General features: G+C 42.4%; 2 protein-coding genes across 5 annotated transcripts in view; one reads left to right on the forward strand and one right to left on the reverse strand.

The window, feature by feature from the left end:
* The window catches only part of GNL3L (G protein nucleolar 3 like), a 58,792-nt gene extending 56,372 nt beyond the window's left edge, over positions 1-2,420 (forward strand). For all 4 annotated transcript variants that reach the window (XM_083356743.1, XM_083356742.1, XM_083356744.1 and 1 more), the window contains one exon: positions 306-2,420. In XM_083356743.1, coding sequence (XP_083212869.1) covers positions 306-373 — 68 coding nt within the window. In that variant the 3' untranslated portion in view covers positions 374-2,420. The remainder of the gene's footprint in view (positions 1-305) is intronic.
* Positions 1,020-27,941, reverse strand: LOC310636703 (uncharacterized protein). Its single transcript, XM_083356762.1, has 11 exons — positions 27,927-27,941; positions 20,940-21,099; positions 19,687-19,860; positions 15,353-15,510; positions 9,708-9,906; positions 8,171-8,267; positions 6,328-6,499; positions 5,159-5,314; positions 4,337-4,402; positions 3,306-3,436; positions 1,020-1,256 (listed from the first exon to the last, which is right to left on the reverse strand). The coding sequence occupies exons 2-11, from the start codon at positions 21,035-21,037 to the stop codon at positions 1,194-1,196; spliced, it is 1,314 nt and encodes a 437-aa protein (XP_083212888.1). The 5' UTR covers positions 21,038-21,099; positions 27,927-27,941; the 3' UTR covers positions 1,020-1,193.
* Between the last annotated feature and the right edge of the window lie 23 nt (positions 27,942-27,964).

The following is a 27,964-nucleotide window of genomic DNA, read 5'->3' on the forward strand; positions in this document are numbered from 1 at the left end:
TCATAAACTTTGTCATTTGTAATTACTAATTGTGGTGTTTCTTGCCCTCATTTTTATGGAAGTAGCAATCATAAAGAAGTTTGGCTTAATAATAAAACACTAAAATAAAAGCACATTGCAAAAAACAGAGAGGACTATTTAATTCAAGAGTTACTTCTTCCCACATGTACTTAACCATAATGGGCTTTTTTTCTATTTTTGTCAAATGCCTGAACACAGAGCAACAGGGCTTCCCTCTTGCCTGTGTATGTTAAAAACTTGCACAAACAGTTTAGATTCTAATCCCATTTTGCCTTTCTCCACAGACAAAATTGCAACCAAGCTATCGGCAAGCCTGACAGCAGCCATGAATTTCAGCTTGAAGGATGACTGAGGCAAATTGGATGCTGGGCTGCTATTGATCTACCTCAGGAAGACTGTTTCAGCGTGGCACACCCGTAGGAGAAAAAAGTTCCCATCGTACCCATGCATCATTGTGGAACGGATCTCTGCAGGCCTAGGAAGAACTAATGAGCTATTTTGCCAAGAAAGTTTATTGAACAGGTTAAAAATCGGACTGTTAAAATAAGGGTGTGATTGCATTAACATTGTCTCAGATCTGGCTCTTCATATTACAGCAGATTTACAGAAAAGAAAATCTCGTTCCAACTCGGTCTCAAGTGTCTTCAGTGGCAGATTCGATTGAACAGAGGTACAAGCGGAGGTATTAGTTCGGCTCTTCTTCTAAAAGAGCACACAGGAATGCCGTTCTTGAGAACAGGGACTCGGGGACACTTCCCTTCTAGTCAGAGTTGCAAAAAGGAGGAGGTTACCGGGCCAAATTGTGTATGGGGAGAAATTCTAGGGTTAATTAAAATTAATTTTAAAAAAAATCTCTGTAACCGTTTCTCTCTGTTGATCTATTTTCTTGACAACCAGGGACTGAAAATTAAAAACAGCTCGATGAAGAATAGGCAGGCCATATCAAACTCAGGCATAATAATATCTGGCTGAACTCTTTAATACCTTCAAAGATTTTAGGATATTCGGAGAAAATCAAATAAAGGAATCATATGTCCCAGATCTGCTTACTCAAAAAAATACGATTATTGACCAAAAACCTTGCCAAAAGAGATGCTGCTTCCTTCAGCTGCATCCGTGGGGTTATTGATACCTCTTTGGCTCTTCTTGCTGACATCTGGGGCTCAGGCCTATCAGCTTGTGAAAGAGCCTGGATGTTGTAGAGACTGCCTGCTCCGAAGGTTGTACCGCGGAGCCTGTAACAGGCAAGACAAACATTACCTATTAAAATTATAGCTGCCCCTCTCACTATCCAGGCTGATTCTGGCCAGCTACAATTATGTAAAAGCATAAATACAAAAGCATTAAAAGTGTTAATTAAATAAAAAGTTAATATCAAAAGCATGGATGGTATGGGGATGAGCTTTTGTCTCTCACTCAATTTTAAGGCACTTTCAGAAGGCCAGGAGGGTGGAAGTGGATCTTTCCTCCGGAGTCAAGGCGTTCCACAGTGCAGGAACCACTGCTCTTCTTGACCCCGCTAGCTGACATTTCTTGGCTAGGGCTCCAGAGAAGGCCTCTTCTGACTGAGTGAATGGCACAGGCCCATCACATTGGAGCAAGAAGTTCCTCAGATGCAGAGAATATCCACAGGCCATTTAATTATAAGCTGCCCAGAGTCATAAATGTGAGATGGGTGGCTATATAAATGGAATGAATGAATGGGGACCCGGTCCTTGGGCTATTCATTGATTGTCAGGTAAGAAACATAACTGCCCCGTGCTGGCAGAAGAGTTTTGTGTATGATGCAGTGTGCTTCTTAAAAGAATGAAAAGTTATATTTCTGCAGAGACACTTGGGGGGGGGAACATTTTTTTTAGAGAAGCATGTTTAAAGAAGTATTTCTGCTGCGGAGTAATAGCGTGACCTTGAAAGGTTTGTGAAATCTCAGCACTGTTTCCTTTTTGCTGTTACATGACAGAAAACAATGTAATTAGAGCAGGAATATTCTAACATTAGCATAGTATAATATACAAGCTATTTCTCAAATGTGCACGAGATGGGAAACCTACTGGTCCTAATTCTACACCAATGTGGTAAGCCCTTTTCCATCAGTCATGCTGTTTCTTGACCCATTTTTTTTTAAAAATTTTTTCCCAAAATCAGTAACAGAATTATGCAAATATATTGTGACACACACAGCATTTGTTATCAATTCAATCCAGGATTTGAAAGTTAAGCAACCGTGAGTAAACTAATTACTGAATTCTGTCATGTGGTAGCAGAAAGTATGTAGGCTAAATGCATGCCGTAAAAGTCTGAGAAGGATGCAAAATGTAAAACAAGTGCAAATTTATAGAAAATGTGCAGTATCTGCTGAAATGTAAAAGTGAACCAGGGGCTGGAATAAAGTTCCCAAAACTTGAGAAAGTGCTGCAATCATGGATGCTTCATTACCCTTTCTCCCCTCCCCCGATTTAGAAGTGTAGTTAAGTTCAGAATGGGAAAACCCCACCCCCATCCCCACTATCTACCATAATTTAGTCTACAAATTTAAATAAGTGAACTGGAACACTGCAGATTTTCAGCCCAGCTTAATATTTTGGTCACGGTGAATTCTTGGAAAATAATTCTTTCCTCTGCAGTGTTATTGCTTCTAAATCATTTCCCCCTACTTTTAGCTTAATATCCCTCACTCCCCCACTCCAAAACACAGCTTGGGAATCAGCCTAAGCAACATGAGATCATTTAGCATACTGTATATTTTAGGGCAGACATGTCAAACACAAGGCCCCGGGGCCGGATCCGGCCCGCGAAGTGGTTTCATGTGGCCCGCGAAGCCATCCTGGAAACAGTGAGGGAACGGCCCCCACTGCCTTGGCCCTGGCCCAGAGACCCTCAGATCTGTCCCACTCCTGCCCAGGCCCCCATAGGCACCCTTGATGTAGAGCTGGCCATGCCCACCCAGTAGGCCATACGCACTCTAGCCACGCCCACCCAGTAGGCCACGCCCACCCTGGCCATACCCACCCAGCCCCCTGAGGGCAACCGCAATGCTGATGCGGCCCTCAATGAAATTGAGTTTGACACCCCTGTTTTAGGGACTTTTAAGGGAAAGTGGAGGATTGTTTAAGCTCCCAAAATTCTACAGCAGGCTGGAGAAGTCCCTTGAATATTTCATGATCAGGTGTCCTCCGTGCATGTTACACTCTTAACTCTCAGGATCCCTACTAGCAGCATGGTTTCTTCTGTAGAACAATTTTTTTTCACCAAACGACCTGATGTGGCACTTGGCTTTAACTCACCCCATCCACTGGTATAGAGATTGTCAGCAGCTGAGTGGCAACGTTTTGGGATTGCCTTTGCTGGCAAAGCAATGAATGACGAGGCTGGGAAGATGGCCATCCTCTCTGCCTGGAGCTGCTAGTCCGCATCTCTGATAGAAAAAAAACAAACCACTGCACTGATGACTTTCAAAGATGCTCTTAGAAATGAGTGCAAATTCCATTCTGTGAGACTATACCAGCCTTTGGGAGCCAGACCTGTTCTATGCAAGCACATTTGCTTAAACACCGATCTAACACATGAGAATTACTGAGAATGTTGAAGATTGACTCATGTTAATACACCTTAATGGTCTCCCAAGAGAAGATTTTATCTGAATAGCCAAATCTTTACCAGTTGCCTAAAATCCTTCTCTCCTACCCAAACAAACCTCCCAAACTGGGAAGTTTCACAAGAAGGCTGTTGCTGCTGCTTCTAGTGAAAAGGAACAATTCTTGCCGTCTTCAGATAGGAGCCACAGCAGAGCCCCAACTGCTGTTGATGTGTAGAGAAGGCTATGAGAGAAAGGCTAGTCTTGGATGTGCTTTAAAAGCCTAATAAAGCAGAATGCGGAACATACGCACTCTGCATTGGGCTAGATATATCTACAGTACATACAAGGAGTCTATGGCTTTCCGTGTGCTGTTGGATTACTCCTGGCAGGCCCAGCCAATATGTCCAGTGCTAAGTGAACCCAAAAGGGATTTCTTTACACGATTGTAGCTTCATTCATTCATTCATTCTTCTTCTTCATTGCCTTCTGACGACTGCCTGGATAGGTTCCTGATTTTGCCTGGCAAGTTTTCAGAGGTGGTTGCCACTGCTTTTTTCCTAGGGCTGAAAGAGTGACTGGCTCAAGGTCTCCCCAGCGGGCTTTGTGCCTAAGGTGGGTCTAGAACTCAGAGACCTCTGGGTTTCTAGCCCTGTGCTTAACTACACTTGTCCTCAATAGATTCTTTGTAGAGCTGTAAATAACCTAAAAGTCTACAAACAGCAATTATTGCCCACTTACCAATTACCTCCAGGTTATTTTTGTAGTTCAACTGCTTTACAGCCCATCCTTGGTTTTCGCAGTCTGCTGGAGAAAGGATTACAACAAAGTTCCATGAAGCACTTGTTAAGAGATGCATATTGACAAGGCGCTGTCCTTCCAAAGAATTTTTTCTAACGTTTATCAGATAGGGTTCTTTCCAGCATTAATCAAAAGCCGTCTCTCCCCTTGCCTTTCTGCAAGTATATTTGTGAGATTAATAGCGCAGAGGAGAGTAGACTGCAGTCATGTTATATGCCATAAAATGGTAAGTTTGTATTCGTAGACATACTTCCCTATGGAATGGCAGCACTGTCTGGATTGGTACTAAATACTGAATTATAAACTAAATATACAAAGCAGGTTTGCACAACACATTAGACTAAAATGTGATTGACTATTTGTTGGGGTTCAGTGTGCAAACATAGACCGAGTCAATCAAGGTCAGCAATTCCCGGAAAAGGGTTCAAATGGAAGTAGTCTGTTTAAGCCTATTTGTTTAATTGAAGGGGGAGGAAGCATTGGATATGACTTGAAAACACAATTTCAACAAGCAGCAGCTCCCAAAGTTTACTTCTTTCAAAGTTTGCTGTTCCTTCAGAACCAAATTTCGGCATCATGGCAATCTGCTAAGGTAGGTCAGGAACAGAGAGAGATCTAGGCAGAACCATCCAACGGAGTTTCACAGAGGGCGGGAGAGTTAGCATTGTGCTTCCCCCCTTCCTCCGGGACCTGACCTTTAGTCACTAAGTGTTCCCAATGCTACCTGCTACTTTCCAATTCCTCCACCAAGATGGCACTCACTTCTCTGGTATTCAGCCCAAGACTCCTTTGCGTCCGTTTCAGCTCTCTTCTCTGAACGGAACAGCAGCTTTGAGACACCCACTTCAGTCAATACCTCCTTTCCTGTTCTTGGCTTGGTGCCTTGAAAGAGAAGCTCCGGTTTAGCCAACAGCCTCTCTGGAAAAAAAAAACAGGCGGCACGTGCTGAGAAGAACCTATCGAGATCTAGAAACCTGACATGCTTGCATTCTACACCCTGGGCCAGAGAAGGTCATACTATAGTAGGATTGTTATAAAAAGGTAAAGGTAAAGGTTCCCCCGCTAGTCGTTTCCGACTCTAGGGGCCGGTGCTCATCTCCGTTTCAAAGCCGAAGAGCCAGCGCTTGTCCGAGGACGTCTCCGTGGTCATGTGGCCGGCATGACTAGATGCCAAAGGCACACAGAACACTGTTACCTTCCCACCGTAGCGGTCCCTATTTTTCTACTTGCATTTTTACGTGCTTTCAAACTGCTAGGTTGGCAGAAGCTGGGACGAGTAACAGGCGCTCACTCTGCTACGCGGCACTCGGGATTCGACCCGCCAAACTGCCGACTTTCTGATCGACAAGCTCAGTGTCCTAACCCACTGAGCCACCGCGTCCCTATAGGATTGTTATATCACGTCTTAATTATTCAGGTCTGGAGCACCCGCGTGCAGGCTGAAGCCTCTGGGTTTTCTCATGACATGGTTTTACCAACTCCATGTCTCATTTACTTGTAATGCAGACAGAGGGACCCATGTCACTCTCTAAAGCACTTGCATATTCTTCTGCCAGGCAAAAGGAGGAGGGAGATGCTAGCGAGCAATCATTGGGCAACCACAGCTCTCCAATCTTCTATTCTTCGTGTCAAAGACGGAGTGATGCATTCGTACATATTGCGCGAGCACCCAGCCCTTTGACATGGAACCAGCTGAACAACCCGAAGTGCTTGTACGTGCCCAAGCCTTTCCCTATTTTCAGCCAACTGCCTTCCTTCCTGTACACCTTCCCCTTGATTAGCATCCCCAACCTGGAGACGGGCAGAAGCACCAGCTCCCATCTCTGCCTCTTCTATCCAAAGGTCCGACCCAAGAGTACTCCTTGGGCAAAGCCAAGCCATTTCCTCCTCCTCCTCAAGCCCACAACCGCACATTGCTCCTCTTTCATTACCAGTTTCTTGTAAAAGTTGCTGAATCTCCTTCCGAGTTTCCTGCAGACTCTGCAGCACCTCTTGGCTCTGTTTGGCTGGGTCCTTGTAGGTCCAAATGAAAGAAGCTAGCACAGCTGCGCACAGGCAAGCAAAAATCCGCCGCGTCAGGCCGACCCAGAAGGAGATGCTTTCCTAAGAGGAGGATAAATCAGCCGACTGTCCTCATTCAGTCACTAAGAGATGGGCAACCGTGAGGCTTTACGCTTCCTTAAACCTCAGCGAAGAAACCCTGCCTTCTCTTACTTCAGACTGGGTCATGGAGGGTTCTCATATCTCACGATGAACAGCAGCAAGGTGCAATTCCCTAACCCTAACTCTCAATACTTCATGGCTGAAATTATATTGGACTGATGCCCTAAAATTTCTGATGCCTTGCAGCGTCAGAAAGACGTATGAAAAAATGCTTTGTAACACTTGGATGAACCTCAGGCTGATAACTGGACGAAGTTCTAACAACACGCTAGATTTAAATCTTCTGCCCGATTTGATTTTTTTTAAAAAAAAATTTATCACTTAAGAGGAGGGGAAATCTCTTTCAATCAGAATTTCAGCATGAAAAATAAAAATAAAAAACCTGTATCCCTCTTTCTCGTTGCATTTATTGAGAGACACAAAGTCCCCATTTGGCATCATAAGGGGCTTTTTTCAGGGGCCAATCAAAGTGTAGGGAGAGGATTTTCTGAGTATAATGCAGTACTGTTAGTGAGACTTATTATTTAAAATCTCAGTAATCATATATAATCAGGATGTGCGACTTCTTGAGGGATGGTGTTGTGATTGTATGCCTAACAGAAGCAGAGTAATGGATAACTACAATAACTGGACTCTAAATAATGCAAAAGAGAAACAAAACAAATACCAGAGATGCCTAATTTCAACAAAGAAATTAGCATTTTAATTGTTCTGGCACTGAAACCCTTAGCTATAATTTTTCATCACATTCTGTCACTACATGGACAGCCCATCAGTGAACCCGGCACTTGGGTTCCGGCTTCAGTAAATAGCTATGAACTTAATTCAAATGTAAGGGTGGCAATGTTTAGAAATTCAGTTTTTATTCCTAAAGTATGGCTACTTTGTGCCCTCATGCATTTGGCTAATAACAAAACAATCCTTGAGACTCTTCACTGAATCAAATTAAGGTGAGAATTCAACTTCCTCAGAATCATTTAGTTCCACTTAGCTGTTCCTCTAGCTCAGGGGTGTCAAACTCAATTTCATTGAGGGCCGCATTAGCATTGCGGTTGCCCTCAAGGGGCCGGGTGGGTGTGGCCTGGGTGGGCGTGGCCTACTGGGTGGGCGTGGCTAGAGTGCATATGGCCTACTGGGTGGGCGTGGCCAGCTCTACATCGTTCGCATCAAGGGTGTCTATGGGGGCCAGGGCAGGAGTGGGACAGATCTGAGGGTCTCTGGCAGGAGGAGGGTCTCTGGGCCAGGGCCAAGGCAGTGGGGGCCGTTCCCTCACTGTTTCCAGGATGGCTTCGCGGGCCACATGAAACCACTTCGCGGGCCGAATCCGGCCCCCGGGCCTTGTGTTTGACATGTCTGCTCTAGCTCTACGCTTCCCCCCAAAAAAAGCTTATTTAATTGCAGCCACTGTCCCTTAACAAGGGTGAGCATGACATCATGACACTGCAGGCAAAGACCTGGGGACAAAAACTCATCAAGTCATTTGTGCTGGAACAGTAAGACAGTTCCTCAGTTGAGATTAGCATCAAAGCCTCCCCGCAGGCACAGCCTATTTTTGGTTACCCATCTTGTCTTTTTCTCTCTCCATTTGCTATTGCAAAGGAATGACCCTACCGTCGGGTCGTAGCCCTCTTTTGAACGATCCAGGAGAACATTGCAAATGACACGTTCCAGATAAATATTAGCTCCCACCAAGGTCAGCAAAATGAGCCTGGAGACAAAAGGGGGAATAAAAGGCTATTAAGAGAAAGCGTAGAATATATTTTCACAGTCCACATGACCATGGCTTCCATTCACAGAAGAACGGATTCTTACGGTTTTTGTACAATTACACCTTTGGACAATTCCAGCTTCCTTTCGAAAGGTAGCTAATTTTTAGTCCTCATACTGTGTATACATGGAGAAGAAATTTTGGCATAGAAATTGAACTGCACCTTTACCAAGCTTTGACTAGACCTACTGCGGATGCTACTTCGTTGGCAAAAGGTGAGATGCCAACTTTGGGACAGAAGAGAGTTTACATTTGCTTAATGCTGAAAACAGGAACACTATATAAATAATAAATGCAGTGTTTTGAATAAATACAACTTGCCCCTACTTCCCATTTGTTGCAGATACCTTACTATTTCCTCATCTGCTGTCATCTACAAAAAGAGTAAAAAAAACCCCCTCTGAATCTTCAATTTTTTTTCTATGGCACCCGTATGCAGAAATGTCCAGTCTTATACAGGCTGTCCTCAACTTATGACCAATTGGGACCAGATTTTCCATTGCTAAGCAAGGCGGTTGTGAGTTGCAGCCAATTTTATGATCTTTTTTTTGCCACAGTTAAGAGAATCACTTCAGTTGTTAAGTGAATCCCACAGTCACTAAGCAAATCCAGCTTTGCTTGTTTGCTTGGGAAGATCACAAATGGCGATCATACGACCTCAGGGTGCTGCGCTGCAACCATCATAAATGCATGCTGGTTGCCAAGTGCCCGAATTCTGATCACGTGACCATGGGGACCAGTCATAAATCACATTTTTCAGTGCCACTGTAACTTTGAACTGTTGCTAAACAAATGGTTGTAAGTTGAGGATCATCCATACTAAATTTTCACTTACTGCAGTCTGATGGTATGATTGCTGAACAACTGCAGGGAAGGCAAACAGTGGAACTGCCTTACACTGTGTTAGATCTTTGGTCTTACACTGCCAACACCAATTGACATTGGCTTTCCAAACTTTCAGAAGCCATTAAATCCTAGCAATGCCTGGAATTCCTTGGAATTAAAACTGGGGATGTTCAGTATAAGAAAAGGATCCTCTACAGTTCCTCTTTCACAGTCTAATCAATTCTAGCAGAAAAAGAATAGTACCTTATGTGACCAAATTACTTGGGCTTGATTATGTCAAAGGCTATTTGATTTATTGAAAATAGTTAGATAACTGCCCGTCTTAGGCAACCTAACACTGGGCTGCTCAGAGATGACAATGAAAGCCATTAAAACACCTTGTATCACTTCTTGTCGCACCAAGAAATACACCTGCGGATGCCTTCAAGGAAGTCTTGAACCCTCCCCCTGCATTCCTGATCCAGTTGTTTTGAGGTGGACCGGGACACTGAACAATCAAGGGCATTTTATGTTCTTCTGGGTTTTTTTCCTCACCGAGCTCTTGCAGTCCGCTGGCTAGAGGTCAGCAGCAGTGCAGAAACACCACTCAAAAGATGGAAGAAGACAGAATAGAGAGCATTGGATTCCCCCACTACAAAGTGGTGCAGGAAGGTCACCCGATTAAAGATCTCTGCAAAGGCCACTTGTTGCTCGATGGCTGAATTCTGCAATTCTCGGAAGGCCTGCTGTATACCTGCAGAAGGGAGAGGAAGGACAAGGAGCCGTTGCCCTCCCAGACAAACTGGGTGTCTTATTTGGGGCACTTAATGCTGGTTTGTGACTGTTTTTTTAAAAAAAGATTATTTGGGCCACTTACACACAAAGATGATCAGGGGACTGGAGGCTAAAACTTACAAGGAACGGTTCCTGGAATTGGGTGTGGGCTAGGACGCTGAGCTTGTCGATCAGAAGGTCGACAGTTTGGCGGGTCGAATCCCGAGTGCCGCGTAGCAGAGTGAGCGCCTGTTACTCGTCCCAGCTTCTGCTAACCTAGCAGTTCGAAAGCACGTAAAAAATGCAAGTAGAAAAATAGGGGCCACTACGGTGGGAAGGTAACAGTGTTCCGTGCGCCTCTGGCGTCCAGTCATGCCGGCCACATGACCACGGAAACGTCCTTGGACAAGCGCTGGCTCTTCGGCTTTGAAATGGAGATGAGCACCGGCCCCTAGAGTTGGAAACGACTAGCACGCATGTGCGGGGGAACCTTTACCTTTAGTTCAATGAAGAGAAATATGAGGGGGAGACATGATAGCAGCCTTCCAATATCTCAGGGGCTGCCACAAAGTAGAGGGAGTCAAGCTATTCTCCAAAGCCCCTGAAGGCAGGACAAGAAGCAACGGATGGAAACTAGTCAAGGAGAGAAGCAACCTAGAACTAAGGAGAAATTTCCTGACAGTTTCCTGACACTCTTCTATAGTAGGCAGTTCCTCCTTCTTCCAGTATTGCGAAACCAAAAGTCTTGCTGTCATTAAATTCAACATCAATTTAGTTTCTATAACAGTACAATCTGTAATAATACCCAACAAGTCCACCATATATGATAGTACATTGCAACATTTAGATTGCTAATTTGAATACATACATGCAAATTTTTTAAAATCTAAATACCATCTATAAAACATTTTATAAAAATTTTCTCATAAATTTTGTGCCTAAATAAATTTAACATTTCTGACCCAAATTTTTCCCCAGGTATCCATCGTTATTAACTCCTGAGTATTCTGGGCCCATTTTATCATACAATCTTTAACAAATTCCATTTCTGCATCTATTTCTATCAATACATTATGTATCCCTCTTATATGCACTTAACTTTGATCTCTAATTTGTTTTACCAAATTTCTTTCCATCTAACTTATATCTGGCCATACTGAAACCAAGTTTGTACTATTTTTCCTTCTTTTAAAATATTAAATGGCTTTAACTGCCATACATTTCTTTCCAGTCTAAAAATATCTTTATATGTAATCACATCATGTTTAAATCCCAAACTTACATTTTCTATAAAAGCATTATCCACCTTTTTATCATACAATTAATATACATACCAACCGTATAATAAATCACATCCCATCTTTCAAATCAAAAAAGAATTTAGGCAATCTTGCATGATTGGAGTACTTTTAAAAGGTCCTTTTTTATCTTTCTGTTTATCCAGCACTCCATTCCAGTCTTCCATTAAAATACACGATTTATAATCCCATTGAATTATTTTATAGAAACTTTGTTACCATCTTTTGCGACTTAATGCTTTCGAAGCGTAGCTTGCAGATCCTCAAGAATCTGCATCTTTGATCTCGCTGCCCCCACTACTTCACTATTAGTAAATTCTTGAGTTGTAATTGTAGGATACTGTTTCTGTTGCTGTTGTGCCTTTCGTCTGCTTGCAGCCCGTGTCACTCTCAGGGCCTTTGATTCTTCTAATGAAGCCAAGGGCTGCGCAGTTTCCAGAGTTTGCTGTACTTCTTTTGAAATCAGCGAGGTGATTTCTTCATCTCGCTGTATGCCTTCTGATTGTATCTGTCGCACTCTTTCTTCCTTTCCTCTTTCAAATTCTGGGGATGGCGGTGAGTCTGCTTTCAGTATATTACAATAAAAACCTCGTGCCTTCAGAAGTGTATTAAGACGATATCTTGTACCAGCATAATTCACCACTATCCTAGTTGGTATCTCCCATCTTCAGAAGTGTATTAAGACGTGCCTTCAGAAGTGTATTAAGACGATATCTTGTACCAGCATAATTCACCACTATCCTAGTTGGTATCTCCCATCTAAACTGGATCTGTCATTTTTTTTAATTCATCTGTCAGGAAAACAAACTCTTTCCTTTTTCTTAAAATTCTTGGTGGAATTTCTTTCAAAATTAAGACCTCTTGATCAGCCACTTTAAATCTGTTATTATAAAAAGCTTGAATAATCGCATTTCTAATCGTTCTCTTTGTGAAATAAACAACCACATCACTTGGTAATTTTCTTTGCCTAGCAATCCAGGAGTTGACACAAAATATTTTATCTATTTCCAATATAAAATCTTCATCTCGCCAACCCAAAATAGGCGCTACAGCTTTTGCCAATATCTCTTCCAAATTTTCTTGTGGATTTTCTTTCAGACCTCTTATCCTCAAAGCAAACTCCAAGTCTCTATATTGTATCATTACCACCTCATCATCAATTTTATCCATTTTATTCTTGGCTTCACACATTTTAGCCTCCAATAGCAAATTATTTTAACTTCTTCCACACGTTCATCCAGACTCTCAATACAAACTGTCAATCTCTGAAATACCAGCAAAATATCCCCTCGTATTTCCTTATTTTTCTCATTAATAAGCTCTGCCATTTGCTCGGATTGAAGTTTTAAAGCATCTTGTAAATCTTTTAATGTTAATGTGGGTGTAGGTGCTGCAGGGGATGGCATCAATGTCTGAAATCCAGATTGTTGAACTGATAATGCCCCTGCACTTTTAGAGACAGTAAATCTATGTGATTTGGAAGCCATTTTAACACCCAATGAACTTTCGTTTCTCACTTTCACTTTTTCGCCCAAATTGCAACTTTATTGCTTCACTGTTAAATATCCAAATCTTTTAAACCTCTTTTAAACCAACTTCAAATGTTTTTAACAGTCTTTTACAGCTTTAAAAATCCACTTCCTGTCTTCCTCCTTGATCTTTTATTTTATTTTCCTTATTCTTTTGTTCTTCCCGCTTTCTCCAAAAATTTATTCCAGCGCTATCTTCCTCCCCTTCTTTTAAGTTAAACTGGAGTTAAAGATCATATACTTGCTGTTTCAATATTCTCCTGCTCAGCTCTGCCTGCGTCCGAGTAATGCAAAGTACAATATTGAGTGCAGGGATGGTTGCAGCATCCTGCTCTGTTTTAAAGCCTTAAAACAGAGGAGTCCCCAAGTCCGGAGTTGAATTCAGGCTCTGAGGGAGCTCTTGCCCTTCGCTCCCCAGACTAATCATTCTGGGGATCTAGGGGAGCTCTACCTCTACCTGAATGCTCATCCCTCTTCTCCTGAAGGGGGGATTCCCAAACCGCAAAACAGCTGATAGTCGCTGTTTTCACGATTTGAACGGAACAACGGGGCTGACGGTCAAAAATGACCGCCATTGACAGAGCCTTGCCGCTTGGAAGTCCCCAAAGCTTGGTAGCTTCTTATGCAATCCTTATGGCAAGACTGAGTTAGGTTGAGTTGACCAAGCAGTATGAAATATAAGGTCAACCATAAGGGTAAATAAGTCTAAACTCCTCCTGAATTTTCAAAAGTGGGCTCTTGGCGTTCAAGGGCCATAATACACATTTGCAAATTAAACTAAATTAAAGTTCGATAATTCCAGTTAATGTTTCTAGTCATTGTAGGCTTGGAAGGGCATTCCCCTTGAAGAACGTCTACTAACCTGAGTGGGTGGTATCATCAAACTATATACCTAAACACTCTGACTCGGTATAAGGCATCTCCATGTCTTTCTAAGCATACCTGCTAGAATGTGGCTTTACTACTTAGACTGGCACAGTAACAGCTGACAGGTACCCCTCCCTAATCTCCAGACAGCTATATGGCTTTGTGTAGTCATTTACAAGTGTATTTATGTGTACACAATATATAGCCGCTGTGTGCAGTGCCTTTGAGTACGAAGTGTACAGTACATAATGCATTAGAGATAGTTGTAAAGTGATGCTTTTCAGGATCGGGATTAAAAATGCAGCAAAAATTCTCACAATGTGCGAGAGGGCTTGAGAAATATGCTCCTGCTAAGGAGCTGACTCAGGAGCCTTGAATTCCAATTCCAGTTTCATAACAAATCTCAGATTTGCTTGCAGCTTTCAGCTTATGGCAGCTTGTAGGAATATTTGCTATAGCAATGAGCTCCTCAAAAACAACAACAACATAATTTGTAGATAGTCCTCAGGTTACGACCACTTGTTCAGTGACCACTCAAAGTTTCAATGGTGCTGAACAAGAGGAGTATGTATGTAACCGGTCCACAAAGTTGCAACCATCACAATACCCCTGCAGTCACGTGAGGATGACTCAGGCAACCCCTGAATCGCCAACCCAAGGTCATGTGATTGCTATTGTGAACTTCCCTGCCAACTTTCCACTAGCAAAGTTAATGGGGGAAGATAGCAGGAAGTTGTAAATTGCTCCTGCTTTTCCTCGTATTGATTGCCCACAACACCCACCTCTGGATTCTGTGGCATCCACTCTGCACATATAGCTCTTGCCTACTGACCCGGTTGCTTGGGTCCCCCACCTGTTCTCAGACTGCAGTCACACGAGCTTCTTGTTTAACGACCCACCCAATCCTGTGGTTACAATGGCAACCAAGATTGCTAAGATTACCGTAGTTAAGCAACGAGGTCACATGATATTGCGATTGTATTTTAGCAGCAGGAATCCCAATTCTAAGGAATACCAATAATCTGTATGAAACAAGTACTAGGCTATCAAGTTCCTGGGAAAAGCAAGCTTTGCACACATGGACTTGTAAATCTATTCATAACAAGTTTGTGCCTTGCTTTGCAATGTTTTTGGATAGCATAATCCAAGCAAAGAAATTAAGTAGCTTGGAATACTTTTCCTTGCATGAAATGAATTTTTACGCATTATCTTAAATAATGCATTTCTAAATGTATCATTCTCCAAAACATGTGCATTCTGACAGGTTTACTGGAGTCAAAATCTGCCCTGCAACATTTTGAGAAGTGCAAAATCGAAAAGGTCATTAATTTGCAATCCACTCATTAGCCCAGCTGATGTAATGGATCACATCTGGCTTGCATTCAGATTCCCAAACTACCAGTTTCTTAACTTGCAAACCATAGGCTGCAAGCAATGTAGCAGCTTCTTTTTTTTAAAGTCACTAACTTAAAAAAAACCCCACTGAATTAGGGTACCAAAATTTGTTTCTCTAGATATATTTTTATGAGCTTGAATATGGTGTGAGAAGTTTCTTGAGTCAATATACTAATGCTGTCGTGTATTCCAGTACTTTTAGGAATTGAAACTCCTGCCGTACAATATGACACCAGACGTTTTTGCATCAACACAGACAGGGGTGATCTCTGTTAATATCAAGCCGTCAGTGCAAACTCTTAAAAGGAATAATAATGCAGCTTTGTTCTCAGGTCACCTTGGGAGGAGTCACGGAGCGTCTGCCATAGCAGCTCCCCATCGCGCAAGATCTGCTCCTGAGAGCGCAAGGTGGCATTTTGGATCCGAGCCGTCTCTTCTGCAAGCTGGTTGGTAGATTCCAACTGTTGGGCCACGGTTTCTGAAGAGGAGATCAGCCTGGTAGGCGTAGATAAACAAGGAAGTAATTCACTGTGGTCCAAGGTAAACCATCCACCATATTTCCAAAAAGGGCTCCCACCTGAAAGGGTTCTTTATTGACTTGCCTACCCAAAAGTCTGTTTTGGGCATTTCAGTGGCCACATTGCCACTGGCGTGAGATCAGCAAAGGCTGTCTGTGGAAATATTGCAGCCTGCATTAACCACATTGAAAGCTTTCACAACTACAGAGATAAGCGTGCTTCACCCAGGAGTGAAACCTAAGTGACCTGCCAGCTCCCTCTCCTATTAATGGTCAACTACGTTGACAACTAAACTATTACTGTATCCCGTCACCCTCTTTCCTCCAGCAGTGTTTTTGTGTGCTTTTTTCTTGCTTCCAAATTATGTTCTTGAAAACCAACAAAGGCTTACATGGAAAAGGAGAAGCGTTTATCCATTTATTCAAAGCTGAGCCTTGGCATGCTATGCAAAAGTGAAATATTGAAAATTGGACCAGAACCTCGGAAGTACCCATTGGCATGGATAAATTGGGGTGGGAACATTCCCAGCATATGCCTTGGTTTATTTTAATAATTAAATTAATTAAATATCTCTGTATGGGAGACATCAAACATGTAAATAAAGAATTGATGTGAAGCAGAGATTTGGAAGTCACTGGATCTTCTGTTCTGGTACAGATTCACCAAATGGAACGTGGCCATCCTAGGCGCAGACATTTGAAAATAAAGCCAACTGAACTCTATGGATTAATTTCTGATTAAATATGTATAGTTCATGTTTATCTTTTAAAAAGAATAGGGTAAAGGGGGTTGCACTTTTTAAATAGAAATAAGGATTATTACGTTTAATTTTTTTAATACTGTAAAATGAAGTTGGCATTTGTAGTGTCCAGTATACTCATGGAATATAGTTTATAAATCCTAATCTGCACTAGGGTTTATAATCTATAGGTATTAGAGTGGAAACCTGTGGTCTTCTAAATGTTTCTGTTCATCTGCTGGACTGATGGAAACTGTGGTCTGCTATATAATGACATCCAGCTATCTAAGTCCATTGCCTCTGTTCCATGTTCATGTATCCTTTCCTCAATTATCTAAGCCTGAGTTGCGGTGTTAATTTCTTTTCCAGATTGTCACTGCCAGTTCTAATTACACACAAAGGCAGGAACCACAAAGTGCCAATTTCACTGTGCCCCTCCTCAGGTCACAGATTGCTAATTATGCCCCAAGTATAAGAAAGCCAATCTGTAGCCTTGCTCACTGAGCTTCCCTACCTCCCCTCTTTACACAGACTTTTTCCTCCATTTTCACCCGGTGTCAGCTAGATAAAGAAAGATGCAAGTAGATCTGATGGGTCGTGCTTCCCACATTAGATAATCTGTCCTTCAGAAACCAGCCTATAACCACAGGAAACACGGGAATGACACTGTCACTTGGGGGCTCGTTCACCTCCTGTCCCCATGTAACTGTAGATAAGGGGCATTACACTGAGTCCTGCCAGTTCTGATGGTTGAAATGAAATTCTGAAGGTTCTACAGACCTGGCAGGGAGAGAGTTATCACGTAAATCACTCAGGCCTGCTGACTTCCAGATGTTTAAGTCTTTCAGCATGTAATGTATTGGGCTTGCTTTGTTAAGGGAACACCACCTGGTAATTGCTGGAAGGCTGTTTGAGCAGGGAAGCTAGCTAACGGCTCCCAACTCCTCAGACAACCCGTCTCCAGCGCTGCTATTGGTTGCCCCTAGGGCGGCAATAGGTTGCTTCAAACCTATTGGTCGCCGCCTAGGGGCCAGGGTATAAATTGCTGCATCTGCAGCCCTGTTTCTCAGTTCAGTTCCTGCAAGCAATAAACTGTGATCTTTGCTGAACTCACTCGCCTCGTCTTCATTCCTGCACAACGAACCCAAGTACGCAACACAGCAGCAACTCTTTTCTTCCCACACCAAGATAAAAGCATGAAAAAAACCAACTGACTGGCAAAAGACAAACCCACAGTGCAATTCAATGGACAAAGAACACTGTTGAATCAGTCCCATTTTAAGTATAGTAGTCACCCCTTGTAGATTGCAAAAAAAAGGGGGGAAGAAGCATGCTCTGCTACTGAACAGATATTCCTTGGAAGCTTAACCCTCTTCTTTGTTGCAGAATCAAGAGACTCAGACCCCGGACTCAAAAGGAGTTTGTTTTATTTTGCGCGCAAAAGGTTCAGAGCAAAAATCAATATCAATGTCTGAACACCTTTTCACGGAAAAGCAAGTACATATATATAGTCTCCAAAAGTAGCAAAACACGGAAATGTAACTTATGAGCTCTGATTGGTTACATGAGTTCTAGGCCCCTTCTAGCTCATCCCTAGCCCCCCTTAGCGATGCTAAATTATAGCTAAATGTCTTGCAACCTTTTCTCTAGCAAAGGTCACAGGTGTCTTGCTAAGCGTCTTAAGTTTCCGGCACCATGTTTGTGGTTACCTACAAGCGAGACATATGTGGTTAGCTGTAACTGAACTCTGTGCTGGCCTACGAGGTGTGACCGACAGTTGAACTTGTGGTTTGGCATCTTCCATTTCCTTGTTCTTCTTCCAACTAATACACGCATTTTCTCTATGCCTCACTTTTATGTCCAACCTCACGTTAATGTCACGCAGCATTTTTATGTATTCTTTGTATCTTTCTTTATGGCCTGCCTCATCTTCTTCAGAGAATATTATGGGCATCCACCCACCCCCCGAGAAAGAACAGCTCCAGAGTGGTTTTTCCCCTTTCCTCCTTTCCAAGAAAAAAAAAAAAGTTCTGCACCCAAGGACTGAATGACTGCAGAAAGAAACAGGAAAAACTTTGAATGTTATTCTAAAAAAAGTACTTCAGAGCATCTGAGGACACAAAATACTGCCCCTGTAACTTTTTAAGCAGCTGCCTCAATTACACATGATATCCAGATAGTTGCACAATCTGCCACTTAAAGGTTATTTATCTATTCGTCCATAATTATAAACCATCCCTGGCCTAACCAACAAGCATGCCAACAAGAGTATCTCATTAACTAACAATTGTATTCAGCGTAATATCAATATCAGGAAACAATTTTAAAAATATGCAAAAGGTTGCTTCCAATTCCACTCTTTCCTTTTCAGTTAATTTCTTCTATTTTCATTAAGGCACTCAAAGCAATTTAAAATCCTAAAATTGATCTACTGTTTGTATAGTTTGTCCATGGTTAAGATTTCTTGCATTTTAACAAGCAATTCTCTATGTAGGAAGAAATGTCTTAACCTTCTACCTTCAGCTACCAAAAGAAGAGTTGCTGTCAAATTTCCTCAGGGTTATTTTATTTTATTTTAATTCCATTTATATCCCGCCCTTCTCCGAAGACTCAGGGCTGCTTACAAGCTTAGCAGTAGCCTTCATTCTATGTATATGCCTGCTTATTAGGGCTTTCACACACACACACCCAAGCGGCATTATTACAAAGTCAGCTTAATTGCCCCCAACAATCTGGGTCCTCATTTTACCTACCTCGGAAGGATGGAAGGCTGAGTCAACCTTGAGCCTGGTGGGATGCGAACCTGCACTAATTGCAGGCAGCTGGTGTTACTTAAGGATTCATTAGCCCACTGCTCCACCAAGGTTGGTGGATTATTTCTGGATTCAAGAGTAACACCTAGGAGATTGGTGATAGGATCCCTGACAAAGCTTCTTCTTTACTTCCTTAGCCTGTTTCTAGAACAGGGGTCTTCAAACTCGGCCCTTTTATGACTCATGGGACTTCAACTCCCAGAATTCCTCAGCCGGGCATGCTGGCTGAGGAATTCTGGGAGTTGAAGTCCCATGAGTCATAAAAGGGCCGAGTTTGAAGACCCCCGTTCTAGATAAAGCACTCTTACCCTTGGGATTGGTAACCTGCAGCCTTGCAACTGTTTATGCTATAGGCCTAACTTCAAAAGTTTCAGTGAGTATAAACAAAGGGATTCCTTCCTCTCCAGCAGCCTGTAGGGCAAGAAGCTCAAGGGAAAGAAAAAGAAAGGATGCAGCCTGCCCACTTTTAGTTCGGTACCTACCCACCTACTAGCTTCGTCCCATGCAACCTCCTCTTCCCTCCCCAGCGGTTTATGCCCAAGGGAATTTAGCCTTCAATATAAAACAACCAACAACAAAAAGGAACCCCATTTTTCCTCACCTGTGCACAGTATCTTGGGCCTGCTGCTGCCAAGCCTCATTGTGAAGAAAATAACAGATGGCGTGCGCATGAGTGAAAAACTCAGTGTACACGCCAAAAGCCACTGGATCCATGTGCTGTGTGCAGTCACGGATGGAGCTACCAATTTCACAGGGTGGGAACTTCCTCCCAGACCTGTCAAGGAAAAGACAAAACCTTAGTTGTTGAGGAGAAACTGTACAGCCAAAGGGGGAGGGGAAAAGGGGGGGGGAATCCTCTTCTATGAAAAGGTGGCTTCCTTGGCTATACGACAGAAGCCCCCTACTCTCTTCCTAAGTCCTCAAGGGAAGTAGCGTAGCAGTGACAGCTTGTGGCATTCCATAAAACAAAACGCTTATTAATAGATCTGTGTAAAGCTTAATTAAACATCACTTTTAGCTGAAATCTTTTGAGATTCGTGATTTAGCATCAGATTACTGAACCTAAACGAACTCCATTAGCTTCATCCAGCCACAGCTGAATTGTTCTGAAGCTTGCTCTCACTGCCGTTGTACCAATACAACGATAGTTAAAGGACCTCAGAAGTTATTTGCATTTTATCCCTGGCTCAAGAGTAAGATAGAATGTATTGGCCTTAAAACAGGGGTTCTTCAAACTTGGCCGTTTTATGACTTGTGGACTTCAACTCCCAGAATTCTTCAGCCAGGAGGAATTCTAGGAGTTGAAGTCCACAAGTCATAAAAGGGCCAAGTTTGAAGACTCCTGACTTAGAACATTAGACAACCATAAAGTTTGCATAACTTGTTAGGCACTGTCACCATTATCACTGAAGGAAGTCAGATGACTGCAGTGATTAGGAACAGTGGCAGGATAGAGACCAGAAATAAGGAGAGCAAATTTCACACCAGTATAGTTTTCTGTTGGCCCAAGAACCGGCAAGAAGCGCTTCAAATTGAGGATAGAGAGAGGCCCTATGCTTTGTTCTTCACCCCTTCCGATTCTACATTCTCTGAGCAGATAAAAAAAATTACCTCAGTAAAACCTCTTGTCTATCACTGCTCTACAGCATACACCCAGAGCTGTACCCAATCCTAAGGTCAGCGGTGCTTAGTAAGGGGGAGCACCTACAATAGGTGAAAGCATACCTGCCCGTCACTTTGCAATTAAAAGGACAGGAATACTGAGAAATGGCTAGAATTTTAACTTTGCTTCCTCCTCCACCCTGTGATTAAACCCAGATTCTAGACTCCCTTCATCTTAGAAACTTGACTCACCGTTGTAGGTGGCAATGAGCAAATGCCAGCGCAATACGGCTTTGCTGCTCTTCATCCATCTCCTTGCACCCACCATCCAATTGTCTCAAGGTCTCCATCCAACAAGGTCCATATCGTGGGTGTCGAGCTAGCTCCTGAACCCATTGCAGCTGGCTCCTGCCTTGGGACAGAAGGCCAGGATCTGGTGAATATGAATCACAAGCAATGAAGCAGAAAGAAAACAGCAACATTCTGCCTGGATGGTACCACATGGTAGTAACCACTGCAGCAAAGCAATCAGTGAGGTAAACTAGCCAAAATTAGTTGAAGCTGCTGATGGAAGTTTGGGTGGGTATCCTCCCAGGGTGGAGCACCTGAGAGATAGGGAAATGAAGGCCTTCAAATGATGGTAGGAACTTGGCTAAAGGACGAGCGTTTGGCTTTACTCCTCATCACACCATAGGACTTGTTTTTGATTTTAGTATTTGGTTCTACTATACAACAGAACAGCCATAACGTAGGCAAGGGTGTTTTTCTCACCTGTCTCTTGTTTTTTTACCATTCTAATTTGTAAATTACAGTTAATAGCTTATGTGGGATATTCAGTAGTGATTTAATCAACAGCTGCTGTGCAAGCCGTTACAGTAAAATGTGTGTGGTCTGGATTATGTTACACTGTACTTTTTACAATATAGTGTAACTTATTTAACTACAGTAGTATAAGAATATAGATTGCTCAGAAGTGCAGGGAAAATCCCTAGTCTAGATTTTCTAGTCTAGTGGTTCCCTAATTCAAGTGATATTTGCTGCCCTCTAGTGGATATACTTTTTCAAAAAAATCCCCTTGTTCTTAAAAAACGAGAAAAAGGGATAGCCATAAACACCTTAAAACTGGAATTCAAATTTGTGGATATTAAGATGTAAGGTATTTTATTTGCTCTTGTAACACTAGGAAACATGCAAGTACTGTACTGCTGAAAAAGGGTATGTCTGCATACAGATGATCCAATTTATAGAGCCACTGATTCCACATATTATAAATAAGGAAGCAGCCTCTGTGAACATTCATTTTAAAAGTATAAGCTTGTCAGCCAGATTTTCTTTCAAGAATCTATACACAAGATCCAGTTTTGAAAGATCGTTATTCATGAATTTGTATGAGGCATGCCTATCAAAGCACATAGAATATGTTTTTAACATGTCTGTATGCTTTGCTTATGTTTGCAGCATTTTTATTTCAGCTTTCTTTCCCTGAAATCATATCCTCTAGCTATTTGTCTTCCAACCCTCATCTCAGCCACTTTGGTCATAATTATATATTGGATGTGAATTTTAGCCCACACATCAAGAAATCAGGGAAAGTGGCTATATTTTATTTGCAGCTTCTAAATATTATAAGGGTTAGTTAGGTCTGATTCAAAGAACATTGAAGTATATTTAACAATCATTTATTTTATAAACCACAATTTGGCTGTTGTTGTTGTTGTTAGCTGCGAAGTCGTGTCCGACCCATCGCGACCCTATGGACAACATTCCTCCAGGCCTTCCTGTCCTCTACCATCTTCTGGAGTCCATTTAAGCTCACGCCTACTGCTTCAGTGACTCCATCCAGCCACCTCATTCTCTGTCGTCCCCTTCTTCTATTGCCCTCGATCTTCCCCAGCATTAGGCTCTTCTCCAGGGAGTCCTTCCTTCTCATTAGGTGGCCAAAGTACTTGAGTTTTAGCTTCAGGATCTGGCCTTCTAAAGAGCAGTCAGGATTGATCTCCTCTAGGACTGACCGGTTTGATCGCCTTGCAGTCCAAGGGACTCGCAGGAGTCTTCTCCAGCACCACAGTTCAAAGGCCTCAATTCTTTGGCGCTCAGCCTTTCTTATGGTCCAACTTTCACTACCATACATTGCAACTGGAAAGACCATAGCCTTGACTATACGCACTTTTGTTGACATTGTGATGTCTCTGCTTTTTAGTGTGCTGTCTAGATTTGCCATGGCTTTCCTCCCCAGGAGCAAGCGTCTTTTAATTTCTTGGCTACAGTCCCCATCTGCAGTGATCTTGGAGCCCAGGAAAATAAAATCTGTCACTACCTCCATTTCTTCCCCATCTATTTGCCAGGAATTGAGAGGGCCAGATGCCATGATCTTGGTTTTCTTAATGTTAAGTTTCAACCCAAGTTTTGCACTCTCCTTCTTCACCTGCAACAAGAGGCTCTTTAGTTCTTCTTCACTTTCTGCCATTAGAGTGGTATCATCTGCGTATCTTAGGTTGTTGATATTTCTTCCGGCAATCTTAATTCCAACTTTTGATTCATCTAGCCCTGCCTTTCTCATGATGTGCTCTGCATATAAGTTAAATAGGCAGGGTGACAGTATACAGCCTTGCCGGACTCCTTTCCCAATTTTGAACCAATCAGTGGTTCCGTGTCCAGTTCTCACTGTTGCTTCTTGACCCGCATATAGGTTTCTCAAGAGCCCAATAAGATGGTCTGGTACTCCCATCTCTTTAAGAACTTGCCACAGTTTGTTATGATCCACACAATCAAAGGCTTTAGCATAGTCAATGAAGCAGAAGTAGATGTTTTTCTGGAACTCCCTAGCTTTCTCCATGATCCAGCGTATGTTGGCAATTTGATCTCTAGTTCCTCTGCCTCTTCGAAATCCTGCCTGCACTTCTGGTAGTTCTCGATCCACATACTGCTGAAGTCTAGCTTGTAGGATTTTAAGCATGACTTTACTAGCATGAGAAATGAGTGCAATGGTGCGATAGTTTGAACATTCTTTGGCACTGCCTTTCTTAGGAATTGGAATGTAAACTGATCTTTTCCAATCCTGTGGCCACTGTTGAGTTTTCCAAATTTGCTGGCAAATTGAGTGTAGCACTTTTACTGCATTGTCTTTTAAGATTTTGAATAGCTCAGCTGGAATACTGTCACCTCCACTAGCTTTGTTGTTGCTCAGCTTTTCTAAGGCCCACTTCACTTCACATTCTAGGATGTCTGGCTCGAGGTCAGTGACCACCTCATTGTGATTATCAGGGACGTTAAGCTCATTCTTGTATAGTTCTTCTGTGTAATTTTGCCACCTCTTCTTAATCTCTTCTGCCTCTGTTAGGTCCCTGCCATTTTGGTCCTTTATCATGCCCATTTTTGCATTAAACGTTCCCTTCATTTCTCCAATTTTCTTGAAAAGATCTCTGGTCCTCCCTATTCTATTGTTTTCTTCTATTTCTTTGCACTGTTCATTTAAGAAGGCATTCTTATCTCTTCTAGCTATTCTCTGGAATTCTGCATTCAATTGGGTGTATCTTTCTTTTTCTCCCTTGCCTTTCGCTTCCCTCCTTTCCTCAGCTATTTGCAAAGCTTCCTCAGACAGCCATTTTGCTTTCTTGCATTTCTTTTTCTTTGGGATGGTTTTGGTTGCTACCTGTTGTACAATGTCACGAACCTCTGTCCATAGTTCTTCAGGCACTCTGTCTATCAGATCTAATTCCTTAAATCTATTTGTCACCTCTACTGTATATTCAACAGGGATATGATTTAATTCATACCTGACTGGCCTAGTGCTTTTCCCTACTTTCTTCAGTTTAAGCCTAAACTTTGCAAGGAGAAGCTCATGGTCTGAGCCACAGTCAGCTCCTGGTCTTGTTTTTACTGACTGTATAGAGCTTCTCCATCTTTGGCTGCAGAGCATATAGTCAATCTGATTTCTGTGTTGACCATCTGGTGATGTCCATGTGTAGAGCCGTCTCTTGGGTTGTTGGAAAAGAGTGTTTGCTATGACCATCGTATTCTCTTGACAGAATTCTATCAGCCTGTGCCCTGCTTCATTTTGCACTCCAAGGCCAAACTTGCCTGTTATTCCAGTTATCTTTTGGCTTCCTACTTTAGCATTCCAATCCCCCATGATGATAAGAACATCATTTTTTGGTGTTAGTTCTATAAGGTGCTGTAGTGCTTCATAGAACTGGTCAATTTCATCCTCTTCAGCACTGGTGGTTGGGGCATAGACTTGGACTACTGTGATATTGAATGGTTTGCCTTGGATTCGAACTGAGATCATTCTGTCATTTTGAGGATTGTATCCCAGTATTGCTTTTCCTACTCTTTTATTGACTATGAAGGCTACTCCATTTCTTCTGAAGGATTCTTGCCCACAGTAGTATACCTGATGGTCATCTGAATTAAATTCACCCATTCCTGTCCATTTTAGTTCGCTGATACCTAAGATGTCAATGTTCAGTCTTGTCATCTCTTGTTTGACCACGTCCAGTTTTCCTTGATTCATGGATCTTACATTCCAGGTTCCTATGGAGAAAAAATCTTTACAGCATCGGACTTTCCTTTCACCACCAGACACATCCACAGCTGAGCGTCCTTTCGGCTTTGGCCCAGTCGCTTCATTCTTTCTGGCGCTACTAGTACTAGCCCTCTGCTCTTCCCCAGTAGCATATTGGACGCCTTCCGACCTGAGGGGCTCATCTTCCAGCGTCATATCGTTTTGCCTTTGGTACTGTCCATAGGGTTTTCATGGCAAAGATACTGGAGTGGGTTGCCATTTCCTTCTCCAGTGGATCACGTTTTGTCAGAACTCTCTGCTATGACCTGTCCGTCTTGGGTGGCCCTGCACGGCATAGCTCATAGCTTCATTGAATTACGCAAGCCCCTTCGCCACGACAAGGCAGTAATCCATGAAGGGGACAATTTGGCTAGATTCATCTAAAATGCTAACTAATGATTTGCTGGGTTACACAATATATGCTAAGCCAAATAACTGTCTGTCACAATCTGAGATAATAAAGATCTTGAAACATGATCTACAAATCAATGGATTAACACACGATGTATTGTTACATTCAAGGCTGGTTGAATAATTGAATCATATAACATGGTCATTACACAAAACTTAACAATATTTTTGGTAATCTCATTACAATAATGTGCTATGAATGGTGCAGCATGCAGCTTCTTTTTCTAAAGTGTTTATGCAGTACATAATAAACTTTCTTGTAAAATGTAAATTAATAATGCAATTGACTGGTTTATGTAATTCATACATTGAACAGTTAGTGCTGTTACTAAACTTCTCCAATAGGGTAAAACACTAACCAAGGTAAGCAAAATATTATTTATATACCCAAGTGAGATTGAACACATAACTAGTATTACAGGTTATTGTATTATGTAACTAGACCACTGGTAGGCAACCTTGGCTTTTATGACTTGGACTTCAACTCCCAGAATTCCTGAGCCAGCATGGCTCAGCTTGGAAACCTCTCCCTTTCCCCTCAGCATGGCTGGCTCAGGAATTCTGGGAGTTGAAGTCCACGAGTCATAAAAGAGCCAAGGTTGCCTACCCCTGAACTAGACCCTACATCAGGTTTGTATTTACTAAATGTGACTTATACAATTAAAATATGTCAGTTTGCTGAGTATAATTGGTTACAATCATATCTCTGTCACAGGCTATGGTTTACAAACCACAAGAGTTTAATAACTCAAAATCTATTATGGTTCAGATATGTGAACCAGAATTAATATAAGCATTTTTACATACAAAGCTAATTTGAATTAATTTACATCAGGTTAGTATACTATTGTTAGAATGTTGCATGTTTTAAGTATTTAACATCAGTTGTGTTAAACACTCTGTTTCATTAAACAGAAAAATCTGTTTAGAGGGAAAGCATCTGCAATCTGCAAGTAATATTTATTGAAGCTGATGAAAGATATTACAAAAAGGCTAAAATTACTGTATGGCACTTGATGAATCCAGTTAAGCAAGCTTTTGTTCCATTTCAAAAAGTTACAAAACCAGATTGGTTACCAATGGGTTAGGGGTGTGTTTGTACTACCAGAAATAATAGCTTCCAAGTGCCTACAACTTCCGTTAATTAAACAAAGGGCAAAGTTTCCTCCCATCTGTTACTTCAATAGGCCTTATATTGTGACTAATGAAATTACAACGTGCTCAGAATTGTAAACCTAGATTACAGCGGAAATATTTATCAGCAACCGAGTTGGACTATTTTTTTTTTCTTAAAAAATCCTCACAGATTTGAATGCTACTTTAAAACTGCCCTTCTAAAAACTTGCAATCCGTGCCTGGTGCTTCCAAAGCTACCGTTTAATCTTAAGAAATAACTTCATAAAGGTTTAAGTTCTTCTTTTAAATGAAATTTAATTCCTGCAATTTTGTTTTAGCACCAATAGCCGAGGGGCTTGACTCTGCGTTCTTCCAAGATTTATTTATTTATTTATTTATTGGTGGCAGATTTTCAGCTCTTAGCCCAGGGGTCTTCAAACTTGGCCCTTTTATGACTTGTGGACTTCAACTCCCAGAATTCCTCAGCCAGTCATAAAAGGGCCAAGTTTGAAGACCCCTGTCTTAGCCTATCACAGCCTCGGGATTTCTCGGTGATCTCCCAAGTAGAACGAACTTTCCAGACAGCTTCGCGCGCTCACGCGGCGCAGGAAAGCGCTTCCCCACGCGTTCCGTAGCACGCCTGCGCAGTGCAAAGGAGGGCGCGAGGGCGGGAAGACAACCCTCCACAGCTAGAGGGCGTCAGCGGCACCCCAGTGTTTCGTCTGTTTGGAAACAAAGTCTTCCTTGTTTCTTTCTCAACCTTTCGCGAGAGTTCCGGCTAGCGCCCGCGAATTTATGCCAAAGGAGGGAAAATTCCTAATTTTCGAGGCGGTGCCCGAGACGCCTCTATCCCGGCCTAGCCCTCGTCGCTTTCCTCGAACCTCCCAAAGCTCAGTGCCTACGAAATCTCGCTCCAAGTTAAACAAACGCTACACGCTTCCGCAAGCCGTCATTAGCTCTCGCGAGATTTCGTCTCAACGCACCGCCTCCCCCCCTCGCAACGATTGACTCAGGTATTTCGTGGGTGTTCTACGAAATCTCGCGGGAGTTTTCTCTGGCTGCTAAGTTTCCTTTCTTTCTGCCCTTTCAGTGGAAGGCTGATGAAACTTTCAGGATTTAGGCCGGTTGAGCCGCGGGCGGTTTCTCACATGACGTAATTTTCAAAACCTCATTTGCAACCAGCAGA

Source organism: Vipera ursinii, assembly GCF_947247035.1.
Source record: "Vipera ursinii genome assembly, chromosome: 2".
NCBI classification, from domain to species: domain Eukaryota; kingdom Metazoa; phylum Chordata; class Lepidosauria; order Squamata; family Viperidae; genus Vipera; species Vipera ursinii.